We start from the raw sequence: 16,873 nt of genomic DNA on the forward strand, positions 1-16,873 counted from the left end.
ACTACTCAAGTTAGTCTTAGTTTTAAGCTTCGAATTTTTATTTTCAAAGCTTAAAAAGATTGTTTATTAATAGAGTTATTTATGAAATTAATCACAAGTTATACTACATACTATAGCATAAGTGGGATTATTTTTTAAATTAATTTTTAACCAAGGATTCTAATTTTATTATTAGGAATTCCTAAAATTTTTTTTGTAACTTGCCGGTAGGCATGTATACTATATTTAATATGGGAGTTCGAACTCATACATGCGATTATTGTCATGACGAAACGATTTGTAAAACTATATTAACAATAGAACAGCATGTACCCAACCGATGGGCAGCCATTGTGATTTGCGGTGCGAATCAAATCGTGTTTGTTACAAAAACTTCCTCACTGGAGATAATACAGAGTAAATACCTTACCATCGGCGTAACATTACAAAGTTACATGTGTTATCATTTATATTTGCCACTATAAATATGTAACGGAAAAATTTCTGTTATTTACATAATGGTCCTAAGTGTTTACCGTACTTCGAGTAGGTAGCATTTTCTGACAAAAACTTTTGTATTGTTCTCAGGGCACCAGGAGGTAACACGGCATGACTGCTACGCACGGTGGCGGACGAGAAGACGACCGCCCGGACAAAGATACCATATACACCATCAAAACTGGCTTCAAAAATGACGGCTACCAACACGACCGGGATTCCAACGACGACATCGTTAAACCACCGCCACTTCCGACGGAAGACGACAACTACCCATCTGGAAAAGTGAAGCTAACGTTAAATGAAAAATGGAGAATATTAAAGAACATTGCTGCGGTATCATGCGCGTTCATGGTGCAGTTCACCGCTTTTCAAGGAACCGCCAATCTCCAATCATCGATAAACGCCACCGATGGCCTTGGGACGGTTTCGTTAAGCTCGATATACGCGGCCCTCGTGGTATCTTGTATATTTGTACCCACATTCTTGATTAAGAGGCTAACAGTCAAATGGACGCTGTGCGTCTCTATGCTTTGCTACGCGCCATACATTGGCGCGCAGTTCTACCCAGCATTCTACACATTAGTTCCTGCCGGCATCGTAGCAGGGTTGGGCGCAGCCCCTATGTGGACTTCCAAGGCTACATACCTGACGCAGGCTGGAAGTGTGTACGCAAAACTGACGGACCAAGCGGTGGACGGAATCATCGTACGGTTCTTCGGATTCTTCTTCCTGGCGTGGCAGACTGCAGAGCTCTGGGGAAATTTGATCTCAAGTTTGGGTGAGAAAACTTTTCTATATTAATTAATCTGTTGATTATATGTCAGTTCTAAAAATAAGTGGAGGTTCTTTAATCAGCAGGCCCAAAAAAAGTTACCTAATTTTTCAAAATAGGGTATCGAGTATTACACCAAACCTATATTCATCAAACCTATAATCGTTGATTGCCGTTAACTCCTGGTCAGAACATCAGTGACAGAACCTTTTAAATTCTCATTTAAAACTGTTTTTCTCCGATTTAATATTTAAGACGATTAACAAAATGTTGTTCACCCCACAGTATTCTCATCTGGAGTGCACAGTGGGAACACCACGCACATCAACGCGAGCCAGAGCTTCCTGAAGTGCGGTGCCAACTTCTGCATGATCGGCGGCATCGACCAGGACAAGAACCACAACCTGAACAGGCCGCCCAATGACGAAATCTACAAGATCAGCGCCATCTACTTGGCGTGTGTTATGGTGGCTGTGCTCATGGTCGCACTACTTGTTGACCCACTGTCCAGGTACGGTATTGTTACTTATTCATCTTATTTTACATATCGCAAACATCTGCACACCAGAAAAAGTGTCGCCAAATAAGCACTTGTCACAACCACGTATAGACCCAAGACCCAATACACTGAACTGTCCCACCCGTGACAGGGGGGCGCCACCGTCAATAGCGGATCGCTGGTTCCGATTTTTGCCATGTTGGAAACTATAATATGTATAATTGAACGATGGTGGCGCCCCCCTGTCAATGAGTTTAGTGGGACAGTTCAGTGTAGGTCATCAATAAGATGCCAGTATTCAGCTTGAAGTTTGGATGATGATGATGATGTCCATTTGGGTTAAATGTCATTCACTCCTTTGACTTGTTTTTGTTAATTCGCTTTTTATGTTTACCTGGTTTTTGTTCATACTGTTTTTTTGTTTTACTTGGTTAACTTGCCACTTAGTTATTTTTCTCATAGATTTTAAATAGTTAATAACAAAAATGTCTGCCTAGACCGCCAACACACCGTTTATGTGCATTCAAACAATACTACTCAGTCTAGTTACTTTTTAAATCAACATTTCTTAACATTGCCACTTAATCGAGTCTCAAACTCTCTAATAGGTAGGTACTTGTGTTCGGCGATAACAAACATAATCAGTTGTTGGCAATTCCCTTTACTAAATATGATTTGCCTTATGCCGAATGACGTGTAATTGATGCTGTACTAAATTACCGTCATGTAGTTCCTCTATCCAATTTGTACACAATGTATCGTCTAGTTTTTGCCGTGTTTGATACGGCGTTTGTTACTTTGATTGATATTCAAGCGGGTTTTAAAGCCTTTTTTGTGTGAACTCGTGAATTTTGAGTCACCAGTCATTGGCTCTGTCTGGTACAAGCAGTTTTAAACCGTATTACATAAAGCGGAAGAGACTTGAAATCAAATCGCCATGAAATCGCTTTAATACATTTAAAGTCATCAGTAATTTGTTCGTGTTTTCTTTCACTTTAAAACATTAACTTGTGTCAGCTCACGGCGTCGCTAAAGGCAAAGAAAGAAATCGTTGTCGAAATTTTAAAAAGTAAATATTTTTTTCCATAAAAATATCAGTAGGTAGGTACATACAAACTATTATTTTCTATGTCATCAAAAAACATCCAATTTTTTTTCAGTGGTTCAGCGATTTACATATGAGTACGTAATAAAGAGACAGACAGTTACTTTCGTACAATTGGATAGTTCATTACGATTGTCTAACATCGCACAAAAACAACGTTGTGTTTTGGAAGTCTAGATTTGAGTCCCATGCTTACAATACTCATTGTAACAAATCGTTGTTATAGGTACGGTGAGAAACAGAGGAAGTCGGATCCATCAAAGGAATTGACCGGTATTCAGCTACTTTCCGCCACCGCGTACCAGCTCAAGAAACCGAACCAGCAACTACTCATCCCGATCACTCTCTGGATTGGTATGGAACAAGCCTTTATTGGGGCAGATTACACACAGGTAGGTGCATATTGCTCATATTTCTAATAAATATCATATCATAGTTGGGTATTGCAATTATCGCCATGAAATAAAACATTTAGACTTTTACAACTAAGGTAGGATAAGGGCTACATTATCGCTCAAATATCCTTAGGTATACTCGTTCGTAGTTCATCAATGAGATTATTTTAGTTGTTTTTTGGGAATCACCATGAAAGAAATTATAATAGAAAACTGGCTAAGAATTAATGTTAATAACCACTAAGAAAGAAGTCAATATTGACATGTGAATTGCAAAGCTATTCTAGTTAGATTTCCCGGATGTAGTATTATATTTACTCCAATAAAGTGCGTCAAAAATCGTGACTTGATAGCAACAAAGTCGTATTTTTAATAACAAATCGATCTATTTCTGATGAACCGAGAGGTGCTACATTCATAAGATGGACGAATTGCCGTTTCTCACGAATCTTTTTATCGAGCATACGGAACCGATACCATTTTTTGCCAATCAAATGACCTCCAGCTTGCATTACAACTAACCGTTATGCCAATAAGTCATAATATGTAGCTAAACGTATCGAGAACATTGGAGAAGTTTAATTTCATTTTCACACTATTTACCTACTTTGGATTTTCTTTTTTAATTCCAACTAAAACAAAGACACATGTACATACTATTACGTCTTATGTACAGTTCCTCGTGTAGATTACAAGAACGTTAAAAGAATGGTGTAGTTGGGTGGTCGACCGACCATTTGTAACTTCCACGTGTCCGTTGGAATTACGAGGTTATGTTGTAATGTAATCGATACCGGCACTCGATGCCGTACAAAAAATATAACAGTAAGTGTACACGCGGTCTAAGCACGATATTTTTTCAGGCATACGTCTCGTGCGCGCTCGGCATCCACTCGATCGGTTATGTGATGATCTGCTTCGGCGTGGTGAACGCGCTGTGCTCGCTGGTCTTCGGGTCTGCCATGAAGTACATCGGAAGGTTCCCGATCCTCGTGATGGGTGCGGCCCTCCACCTCGGCCTGATCGTGTGGCTCCTCATCTGGATGCCGAACCCCAACTCCCCTACGGTATTCTTCGTCATCTCCGGCCTGTGGGGAGTCGGTGATGCTGTGTGGCAGACTCAAATCAATGGTAAGAACTTCTTTCAGTTCTTAACAGAATACCTTAGTTAGCTTTTTTTATGGTAATAGAGTAGATTATGTGAATCTATCCATAAGATTTGATAAGTTAATTGTCTTTGTCTTGAGGCTCATTCCATCATTTGAAAAACAAGAATTGCAACATCACAAACACGCGTACGAGGTTTATTATACAGTGTAGCGCTGCCTGCGTTATCGTCCTTTATAACACAATCATATTGTTCTATTCTTGTAGTAATTACAGAAATAATTGTTACTTATTATTTCTAAGACAACCTTAGTAACTGCCTGCGTCTTTGAATTTCTTAGAATTCTAGTTTTGCATTAACTATTCAGCTACATAAGTGTAAAAAATGTTCATGCAAAAAAGAATGAATTAAATCTGTGTTTAGATTATTGTTAATAAACATACAATCGATGCATGCAAGCATAATTAGTTTATAAATAATGAGATCGAGTAAAGTTGCAGTGATTGAACTGGCAAGGCTCATATGATTTTAATAACCTCTCCATAATCGATTGGCCGAAAAGAAAAAAACCGTTCCGTGCACGCTAGTAGTTACTTACTGCATTCGTTCCGACTGTGCGCGTGCGCGCGCATGGCAATAATGAGCCAGGATATTCAAAAGTTTGGATTGTTAATTTTTTTCTATGGATTTTGTTTATTATTTTTTCATTTTTCTTAAGCAGAAACAATTAATTATGGAGGACTTTTTACATGGAGTGATAGTCGAACTATTTTTATTTTTAGTTATTTTTATCGCGAAATACCAAAGATCCTGGTTTTTGTTCACTGAGTAAAACTTATTCATAGAGACCCCTAAAAGACATCAACGCGTCACAAATATACCACTGGAGTTGACACAAAATTATGTTTGGGTTGGGGGTGTTTTTGTGTGTTAAAATAAATAATGATAAATAGGAATGGACTCAATAATGGCTGAAATGTAGAGTTCATAATCCACAATTAATCTGGATATATCTTACTCTATTTATCCTAACAATCCAGTTCCACTAGTAGGTCAAACTAGCAAATAGAGGAAGTTGTTGACAGATATACAGTAAATTTTAAAGAAGATTTAACTTCAACTCAAGCCTGTTGGGTGCAGAATATGTATATAGATAGATATGTACTAGTATTAACTACACCGCTAACGTGAAGAAAAAGCTAGTGATTGGGTCCAACTTTCTTATTTCATCAGCTCGCACAATCCGATCATAGTAGTAGTAATTAGCTGATCATTCTAGCCTTTTTTGTTTTTATAATAACACAAAAGGCCATAGTTTAACAAACCCAACACAGTTCACAATAAACTCAATTACTTATTACAAACTTAAACATAATTAAGTCTAGATTTCTATTTCGTTTCTCATTTGGTACGTACTCTAATATAAGCAACGCTTACATTTGCAACATATAAAGTGCAATTTATTATTACAACTGAAAAACTATTGCGTTTACGGTTCAGTAAACAGCGAGTACGTGATAAAGGAACAAAAACGGAATTTGCAAAAAAGTTTTTGAAAACTGCACACAAGTTACAGACAGGAAGGGCCTTGGTATTGGTAATTCAAAAATGCACGGGTTTTTATACCATCTTACGCCTGAATTGTTCGGAAGATGTTGGCATTAGGGCTATTAATACTAATCAAAAGAATAAGTCTGAACTTATGAGCTGAAATATCTTTCTGTCTCTAATCTTCAAAGTTCTAAAAACGGATTGTTTCACGAAGCGTACGAGTATAAGGAAGCTCTTACAATTGAGACTTCATTATAAGAAAACTAATGATGATATACGCCAGTGTATCCGGTAGAGTAGTAGCGGTTAATCGATGATTTTTATCTCATCAAAAGACCACTTGCCATGACGTGGTCACGTGCGATCGGTAGAAACACGTTTCCTGCAGTTTCTCTCTTAAGTAATTAGCAATTATAGACTAAGCTTCATTCCATTCTGTTGCCCACAACAGAGGGTTACAGCTCATATATTTCGTTTTTATCAAAACGAGTTGACGTCGACTTCTTCTTGTACCTACTTAGTCCATTATACTAACGCCCGCGGTATAAAACAACGTCTCCTGCATTTTTTACTGCATCATACAAACAAACGTAGTATTGTTGTAACTGAAACGTTTGAAATACAAAATAAAACAAATTGTAATGTAGTCCAGTCATTTAAGCTTAAATTAAGTAAGAATCTCGGAATTCGAGATACCCAGCTGTAAGTCTGTAAATACTTGTATATTGACACCCTAAAAGTTGTCTCAAAACCTACATATGGTAGAGTGTAAGCAACTATTAAATTTTAAGGTCAAAGGTCACAAAAATCGTTTTTTTTGCGCTTTTTTTGGAAATATCTCGTTTACTATGGTTTTTTTGCTATTTGTATTTATTATCAATATTGTAGAATACAAAATTCTCTACAAATTTTGTTCAAAAAATTTTTTATACGGGGAACCGTTTTCGAGATAGAGGGCGGCCGCTAGTACTTATAATAAATCTGTAGAGAGGTCAATTCTATACATGAAATATATTTTCAAAATAACTATCAGGGGGTGATTTAGTGATCGATACTGATGCCAAAAATGCAATCAGTAAAATTTTTGTCTGTCTGTCTGTCCGTCTGTATGTTCCTTATAGAAACAAAAACTACTCGACGGATTTTAACGAAACTTGGTACAATTATTCTTCATACACCTGGGCAGGTTATAGTATACTTAGGAATTCCCACGGGAACAGGAATTAGCGGGAAAATCCTTTTGTATGAAAAATCTAAACGCTTAACGGAAGTTACACGCTTGAAATTTGGCATGTAGGTACCTTAGTAAACTTAAAGCTTATTTACAACAAGGAATTCCCGAAATTCTCACGGGAATCAGCGGGAAAATCCTTTTGTATGAAAAATCTAAACCGCTTAAGTTAACCTGAAGTGATGCAGTGACCGCGCGCTCTCCGCCCTCTATCTCGAAAACGGTTCACCGTATAAAAAAAATTTTTAAACAAAATTTGTAGAGAATTTAGTATTCTACAATATTGATAATAAATACAAATAGCAAAAAACCCATAGGAAATGAGATATTTCTAAAAAAAGCGCAAAAAAAACGATTTTTGTGACCGTTGACCTTGAAATTTAATACATAGTTGCTTACACCCTACCTGGTAGGGTGTAAGCTACATATGGTAGGGCCTACCATATGTAGGTTTTGAGACAACTTTTAGGGTGTCAATATACACGTATTTACAGACTTACAGCTGGGTATCTCGAATTCCGAGGTGAACTTACTATAATGACTGGACTAATGTAGCTAAAAATAGCTTCTAGTAGTTTTTTACTAGGCAGGCTTTACAAGTATATTAAAACATCGATAGTGGAAAGCTAAGCAGTGATTCTAACAAAGAGAACCCTAGAATTTAACTAGTATAGAGCAAAACGAACGCTGGCCACTACCTGTCAGTATCATTTATAATCAGTCAAATATTATCAACTTAAAAAGTATTTATTGGATTTTCGAAAGTAGCGATATGAAATACTTGGTGTGAGGGACTTTTTCTGTTAGGTAATCCTATGTATTTATAATTATAATATTGATTGCTGAAAATTACATTCTTTGAAATATTTTTAACATGAGTAATGCATAATGAATTTTAATATTTTATCATTTGTCTTGCTCGTCATAATACGAGTAAATCCCGATATTTGAGAACTTAGGCCAGCCGTACACGGACTGCTTCAAGCAGTTGAGACCGACCTGCTTGAAACCGCGACCGCGCGGTGCTTTAAGCAATCCGTGTACGTCTGGCCTAACTTAGCTAGCTCATGTATGGTTGGCCAGCAACCCTGACGATTACACCAAGCAAACATAAGTTTCTTTTGCGCCTTTAGCGACATAAGACCTGCAGTCTACCACAATGTTTCATTCATATCCTCCGAGCCATGAGTTTTTGATGCATTCGTATTTATTCCCGTCTACCCATAATACAAACTGAATTTAGGGCTAATTCCTGATGACAGTTGAACCAATTGACATATCCTCTTTTCCAGGTCTTTACGGAGTGCTGTTTAGACGCAACAAGGAGGCTGCCTTCTCCAACTTCAGGCTGTGGGAGAGCGCTGGCTTCGTGGTGGCATACGCGTATTCCACCCACCTGTGCGCCCGCATGAAGTTGTATGTGATGATGGTGGTGCTGCTCGTCGGCGTGATCGGCTATATCATCGTGGAGATACTTCACAAGAGAAAGGTCAGTGGAATGTATTCATTATTTTTTAAAATAATATTATCAATTTGTAAATAGAAAATACTTATAATCCCGTTCCCGTTAATCGTGGTAAGCTAAATATGCTTACGTTATACGGGTGTAATAGTCGAGCGGGGTTCGAACTCGCGTTCCTCGGATCACGAGTCGGCCAATTCGACTATTTCACCGTTCGACTAACGTGGCTATAAATTATGTTCTTCTTTTCTATTTTTAACGTTTTTATTTCTTTTCACTTCATTGGATTGATGGATGGATCTACCATCACTACGGGGAAGTAATGTAGGCCACTATTTAGCCATTACTCGTTGAAATACATAGTTCAACTCTCCAATCACTACAATGTCTGAATCTCTGCTGAGGATTGAGATTGAATGTAGGTCGACTGAATTTTGAGAAACAAAGACAGCATTAACATTTTTGTGTTTATAACTTTTCATTATCAAGTGCCTTGCAGAAGCTGAACGCTAAATGTGTCGGTAAACGTATTTGTCACTTAAAATCGCTAGGAGTATTTATAAGCAGGTACGTGAAGACGAAAACAGTTATTTACAAGCAGATATTTTTGGAAGTCCATTTTATTTAAGTACTTATTATATTTGTTGTCTATTAGTAACGAAACCCATTGAAACAGTCATATGACTCGAACTTGTACAATAAATACAGTCATGTGGAGACATTGTTCAAAAACACATTGCCAATACGTCACAAAATACACTTTGATCGCATTAACAAATGCTGAAATTTATGCAAATTGGGACAAATGACTTATTTCACGGTTGAAATGTTATGCAGAATTCGGATTTTTCGTTCTATGTTTAGTTAGTTAGTATCCCGTTTCTCTAGACAAGGACAAGACCAGTTATTTTCTAAAACAACGTTAAATTCTAGGATTTTTAATCTATGATTGTTTGTTCCCCAAAAATATTATTTATAATAAAATAAAATGAATAATAATGATCATATTTCTATATTGAAGCGTGTTTGCCCAGAAGATGCCTATTCATTCGTACCTTAAAGGCCTTGGGATTTGTTAAAATATTTATTTAGATAATGCTAATGTTAAAATGCGACCAAAAGATAAAATATGCCAGCAGGCTCAACCTGTATGCCCAGCATAATAAGCGTAGGTAGGCCAAATCATCCATTTGTCTTGTTTAGAGAAGGTCGAGCTCCTGCAGTGGATCTACAGCTTGTCCGCCAATAAAACTCAACCAGCGAAGGTCAAGTTTGTCCCAGGGGAATGTTAAACTGTCATTGGACCCGCAACGAAATTAATCAGATGAGTTTGAAATTAACGTTCGACTTCCCTCCATCGCAAAGCGGATGACAGACCACTATTTAGCCATGTACACGTTGAAATACATAGTTCAACTCTCCAATCACTATAATGTCTGAATCTCTGCTGAGGATGGAGATTGAATGTAGGTCGACTGAATTTTGAGAAACAAAGACAGCATTAATATTAATGTGTTTGTAATTTTCATTATCAAGTGCCTTGCAGAAGCTGAACACTAATGTGTAAAATGTTACATGTGTCGGTTAATCGCTGAGTGCCCGGATGGCATTTTATGATGATGTGATGATGATGCTTATAAATATTATTTTTGTTCCAGGCTCGCCGCCTGAAAGCCATCGCCGAAGATCCCGCTGTAGCCGCCGAAGCCGCCAAGCAACCACCTGAAGAAGACGACGAGAAGGACGAGATTGACGACGAAATCGTCATCACGCATCTTTAAATCAAAGTCGGTGCCCGTATTCTGAGTCGTGCCTTAAAACCCCACATCACAAGATGATAACAACATAGGTAGTTAATAAGTATCCCATGTAGGTATTCTACATGAAAATAAATCATCTACAGTTTTTTTACCGCTCAGAATGCGGATGGGAGAATCAGACCTCACCGCCCTACGCTATGATACGAGCTTGTGATACATCTGCCTAGCTCAATACTAAATTATACAAAACTGAATAACTTTTTAGTCTTAGTCTAGGCAGATAAACCAATTAAGTTGAGTATCCAATTCACAGTATTGAACTAAAAGTAGTAAAATACTTGCATCCACATTTACAGTACGCGTCTGGTCGTGCATTAATATTGCCATAATAGGTACATTAAATCCATTTGTAGGTACAAAACAAAATATCCTAATATTCCCACTGTATCTCGAATTTGATAAGATCTATTTATGTATCCAATAGATAAGTTGTTAGAGTCAAATTTTGTGAAAATTTTAAAGACTTACAAGTACAAAACATTTTACGTTGACTGTCTATGTACGGTGCGCCCTTAAAATTTTATTTGATTAATGTGTAGTTACTGAATTGTATGCTGTTGTTGATAATGTAATGTTTTGGCCATATTAACTAATTAAGTTCATTAAAATTTTACATGGATTAACTGTTCTGGTTAGTCAATCAGATTGATACGATAGATACCCTTTACTCTGTACGGTAAGTGAGTTAGCTGCAACGCACTCGCTTGTCGCTACACTCGCATTACCAGAAGGGTGTCGACAGTCGCCCACGCACGCGCGTCAATGTATTTATTTATCATATTGAGTAAAACATCTGTGTTTATTGTTATGTTATTCGTAATTACGCGCTTTTGTCTTATATTTGACTCTGTAGCCTTTAGTACTGTTTGACTCTTTATTGTAATGTAAGATAACAATAACGTGTAAGTTTGAGAAAATACAGGAAACCAATATAATTGCAACTAAACACGAGTGTGTCATGGCTGCAACGAAATACAGTCTCTTTGTGCATTGGCAAATGATTGTCTTCTTCTTTGAAGATTCAATAAACTTTAAATTAGATAGAAAATGACTTTGAATATGTTCAAATGTCTTCCTATATCGTTCCAATTTACTTTTAAATTATTTATTTTAATAATAATTTGGAACATCATTTACTATATTATAGATATTGTTAGTTATACAAATTATTTATATTTTGTGGTCAACAAAACATCACCTAATTATTATAAAAATAATTTTGCTATTTTGCTCTTAATATTCTCCTACCATTGGATTTTACATTTTAGTCGAATCTCACTCAGTTTCAGTAATCAAGATGAAAAATAAATAACTAACACAAATATTTTTTAAGTTATTTAAAATTAATAAATATCCTTTTATTGCAACATGAAATGACTTTGAACATTGAAATATGTATTTCCAGTCCCTAATAAAATTTAATACGCTTGTTGTATTTTAAATTAATTCAAAAAGATCAATCGTCTGATTAATATTTTTTGTAATTAAATAATATTCGAACATTGCATTTTTCGGTATTTATTACCGCACTTAAAACAATATCTCTGTTGGCCTGTTTTTCATGTTATAACAATTAACTTAGATAAGTGCATTAATACAATTATAATCATCTTTATTTTTACATTCTTGAAATCTCAAATATGAAAGGACAGGTAGAATGTAACTTGCTCTTGAATAACAAGTGTTGAAGATGAAGGTCGATAATCTCTGTAGCGAATTATTTCGTTTACGATACTTAGATCAAATAAATTAATATTAGTTAAGTTACAATCAAGTATAAATACGTAGGTGCCTAGGATTGTGTATATTTATAATTTGTTATGAATAAATTGTAGTACCCTTAGTGATAAATTCGTGTGCTTTTTCTTGAACACAATATTGCAACTCGCTGTAGTGGTACACCTTTCAATTAGCTTTATAGAAGGTAAACCTACTAATTCGTTAGCTACTTTTATCCGACATTATGTGTATTCATCATTTTACGATACGCGTAAACTAATAATCATAAATTTTATATGTATACCTATTTAAAAGGGTATATTATATGATTTTCAGTTACTTTATGCTCCATATCAATAATAAACATTTTAAACTTCGACATGCATCAAGAAAGAGTTTAGCTATCAATCAGTAATAATATTTTATTCTGAAATCCATAATATAATCCACTGCTATGATGATTTCTGTTGTCGAAATTCAGATACAGATCAGATATATTCGATTCATTTATAATTACTTACAAGTATTTTATTTCTAACATACGTTTTCTGAGGTAACGATGTGGTTTACCTCTGGATTGTGATCTTGTGCTGAGCGCACAGATGTAACTCATGTGGTTTCTGATCAAAATAAATCACTCAATTTTGTTGTCTCGAGTTGATAGAATATTCGCCTTTCATTAAATATAAAAAGGAATCTCATTGTTTGATAAAAAATAAAATTAATGAAACCTTATTTTAACTAAGGAAAAAGAATTTATTAGATTGAAGAATGCAATACCTAACGCTATGTTAAGTGATTGCAGGTTTAGCAATCAGACCGAGGTAGTACCATTTGGTAGGGTAACAAACCACGTGATAATTAAACAGTAAATATTATAAATTTAAGCATAAATAAATATAAATACATGTAAATTAAATTTCATTTAGTTATAGTAGAAAGGCTATTATATAAATAAATTGCTCTATTTTGAGATAACACATATTTTTGTTAGATTATAATGATTATGTTATTTTATTAATGATGTCATATGAGTTTGTGATGAAAATAAACATAGAACTTGTTTGGTCCATATTTGGTTTTATTTTAGTAGCCTTGTGCATTGTTTTTTTTATATTTATTGTGTACTATCTATTTATTTTCAGTGATAAGACCCGTGAAACGCAATCAGCTGATTGAAATTTTGTAAATCAACCAATCACAGAAAAGTAACTCTGGTTTAATCAGGTTTTACGTGTTTTGCATTACTAGCTAAAGTCTACGCCCATATATTTTGTTGTCTGATATCTACCAACAAAGCAAGTAGGTACAACGCACAACCTTCAAATAAAAAAGCGAAATCATCATTAAATCGCCAAATAGGTAGGCTTACTCACGTCGCATTATTATCGTAGTAGGTGGACAAAAATGCTCTAGATAGATACATTTAAACGTGTACAGAATGACTTCACTTTCTTTTTAAACGTTACCGGCTATAATTAATGAGATTATGATTACTTACCTACATAATATCTTATGATCTATAGTATGGTAACCAATAACTTACCTATAATAGTCAAACTTTTAATAATTTGTTACTAATCAAACTATAAACCAATATAATTTAAACTTCTACTGAAATTCAAGGTAACCATCGTTTGGAATGAATTTTGCTATTTTTTAACCATTAATTTGATAATTGGTTGAGTTAGTTAATGATAAATAAACTATCCATAATAGGTCTTACTTAGATAGGTGGACGAAAAAAATTGTAAACGATTTTTAAACATGATTACCCAAAGCCCTGCCCTGCGCTATGATAGCATTAAATGCTTGAATAGACTTTTTTATATTCACATATTAGTTAAAATCCAGCCAGATACAGTAAACATTTGAGTTATTTAAAAGGGAGAATACCTAATAAATTGCTAGGGAGAATACCTAATATCATTTGGCTGAAACGAACCTAATAAATGAAAAAATAGGAGAATAATGGAAGAACTACCCTTTTTTGACGTGGAGGAAAAAGAGTAGGTAACTCAACCCAAGTAACGTAGGTACAACATACCTAACAATCTGAGGTTAGTTAAGTAGGTAGGTAGTGCTCAGCATAGCAATTTTACACGAGTATTTCATAAGTTATTTAGGTGTGTTATCCTAAAGAAGCTTAAAAACTCGCTAATACATTAATCCTGTCGAGAATTCGCGATATGCCTTTCGGTCATAGCATTCTACTTACTTAAAATAAAATCCATGTGCAAAATACTCAACTGTTTAGAAGCCTACCGCGCTACCGCTAACATACTCGTACTTCGCTCGTAAAAGATGGCCATGGCAGAGAGACTACTCCCCGAGGAAGATGTATCGACTAATTCTTCTAGTAAGTACTCGCCCATTCCTGTCATTTCATGCCATAAAAAACATTCGTTTTTTTTTTTAAATAGGGCCTGACTTTTTGGAAAAAGATATAGGTACTGCTAGTTGTGGATCAAAGTACAACGTCTACACTTTTGCAAGCTTCACCTGTTCAGGAAAGCTTTCTATGAATTGAATGCCCTTTACTTATTCTAGAGCTATTACCGTACAAGTGATAAGTTAGTTAATGCAGTTTTAAGTAAAAAAAAATATTTATGGTAGCATTTTAATACCTTCCAAAATTTTTCCGCGGCTTCGAAGGACTTTCGCGCGCGTCTCTCGTTCTCTTGAACCGGAATAAAACAGGATAGTTTTTATACCTGTTAACCTTCCTCATGAATAACTACATACTACACATCAGTAATTAACGCTTGAAAGATGCTGCCAGGATGTATACTGCTGAGCAGCTGAATACATTGAAGCTCATTGTAGTAATATTACTGAATACTAGGGATGTTATGTATATAGGTATGTAGTTTCGGATACGGTTACGGATATAGGAATAGTATTATACCGGTTTCGGTTACGGTTACGGATATTTTTTTATTTCGGATATCTGAAAGTTTCGGTTACGGTTACGGATGTCTGTGCTTTAGAATACAATTTGCAATAGTTGTCCAACACGGTTCATTCATGGCCGCACACTTTACATCAAATAAAAAGTAGTAAACAAATAAAAATTGATACTAGACTAGATGGCATTATAAAGGTAAATCAGGCTGTTATGCCTTTACATACGCTATACAAAAAACAATTTAAACTGCCTACATCCGAAACTATCCGAAACTTTTGAATCGGTTACGGTTACGGATATCCTTAACATCCCTGCTGAATACGCATCGCTCCCCCTGTGAAGTGACATCAACCAACCCCCTCACGTGACATCAATCAATCAGGATGAGTTGTTGCCACGTGGTTTGGAGACTTATGAGCATGTGCAGTCTGCAACAGGTGGTCGTAAATGTCAAAAAAGTACCAGGAACGCATGAAACGCGAGGAGCTCTTTGGTTTATTTAACGCCACCTATCTCATCACCATTGAACTTCGTTCTTCATTGATGCACCAATCGTATGCATGCAGATGCAAAATGGATTGCTTTTGATTGAAATAACACCTCGACCAGCGCCATCGATGCCAATTATGTGGGACTAAATTTCAGTGTATTCTGCAAGAGATTTGTAGAGCTAAAGCACTTAGCTGATGAAAGCTTTTGGGGATCAGCAAAGATTTCTCTGCATTTAGCAAAATTTAGCAAAATTTAATGAGAAACTATGCCTGGAAGTTTAACTCAATGCTAATTGCTCTAAGAGCACCTTATCTAATCAAATTCCGTGAAATTATTAGCACCCTCTATATGATTGCCTGTAAACTTTATTGTCGACATCACATCAATACACCAACACATATGTACCCCTACGAACGAACCAACCCCTCATGTAAGCTCTATAAATAGTAAGCAGTAGCGTGCATTTCTTAAAGGCTATCTGGCAGTGCCTATCTTAAATTATTAATATTAATAAGAAAGTAACTCTTGTCTTTTTGTTTGTCTGTTAGATAGGTATTTCAAGTGACAAGTACCCGCTCAAACATTTCTCCAAGCTTCCCCGCAAAAATCCCAGGCATTTTTAAAGTTAGTAGTTAGTGGTAGGTAGTCCTACTTTTTTTAAGCACAATAAGGCAGGTAGGTATTATCACACCTGGTGTTAAGTGGGATGCAGTCTAGGATGGTACATATCTTGAAACATTGACATGCTGTTGAAACATTGTTAAACAAATAAAATAAAAATGTGACCATAGAGTTTTAAAAACAACTTTTCCTACAATTTACACAGTCATACTTCGAAAATTAAAAATTACTGCCTACCTACATCTAAGCCTTATGAACAGGCACACCGCTGATTCCACGGCTTCGAAAGTTATTGATCGGATTTGTGATGACGCATTGCTCCCTCTTCTCTCCCCGCGTCGACCAATCAGCGCATCTGGTTGCCACGTCGTGAGATCACAACTGCGCATGTGCACTATGCTGCAACAGGTGCTAGTGCCAAGAAAGTACCAGGAATACATTAAAATGAGGAGCTCTTTGGCTCGTTTGACTAACACCCTCTAGCCGATGGTCTGCGAACTTCGTTGTTGTTTAAAGTACCATTCCTGTGCAAAAGCAGTTGAAGGGTGTTGATTAACATATTAAAACAAATTAAAACCAGTTAGGTAGGCATATGTAAGTACTCGTATTCAGATATAATTAATCATGATTTTTTGTTTTCATTGAAATCAATCGATATTTGTAGAAAATAGCCCAGACGAACAGTAGGTAGGTACATTTCCTAATTGTTT

The 16,873-nt window shown here is 35.9% G+C and overlaps 1 protein-coding gene across 2 annotated transcripts in view; it reads left to right on the top strand.

Annotated features, from left to right (window-relative positions):
• The window catches only part of LOC135086659 (UNC93-like protein), an 85,489-nt gene extending 72,277 nt beyond the window's left edge, over nt 1-13,212 (top strand). For both annotated transcript variants that reach the window (XM_063981430.1, XM_063981429.1), the window contains 6 exons: nt 568-1,258; nt 1,538-1,763; nt 3,083-3,248; nt 4,115-4,382; nt 8,434-8,630; nt 10,262-13,212. In XM_063981430.1, coding sequence (XP_063837500.1) covers nt 589-1,258; nt 1,538-1,763; nt 3,083-3,248; nt 4,115-4,382; nt 8,434-8,630; nt 10,262-10,384 — 1,650 coding nt within the window. In that variant the 5' untranslated portion in view covers nt 568-588 and the 3' untranslated portion in view covers nt 10,385-13,212. The remainder of the gene's footprint in view (nt 1-567; nt 1,259-1,537; nt 1,764-3,082; nt 3,249-4,114; nt 4,383-8,433; nt 8,631-10,261) is intronic.
• The last annotated feature ends 3,661 nt before the right edge of the window (nt 13,213-16,873 follow it).

The sequence above is a fragment of the Ostrinia nubilalis genome, chromosome Z (assembly GCF_963855985.1).
Source record: "Ostrinia nubilalis chromosome Z, ilOstNubi1.1, whole genome shotgun sequence".
In the NCBI taxonomy this organism is placed as follows: domain Eukaryota; kingdom Metazoa; phylum Arthropoda; class Insecta; order Lepidoptera; family Crambidae; genus Ostrinia; species Ostrinia nubilalis.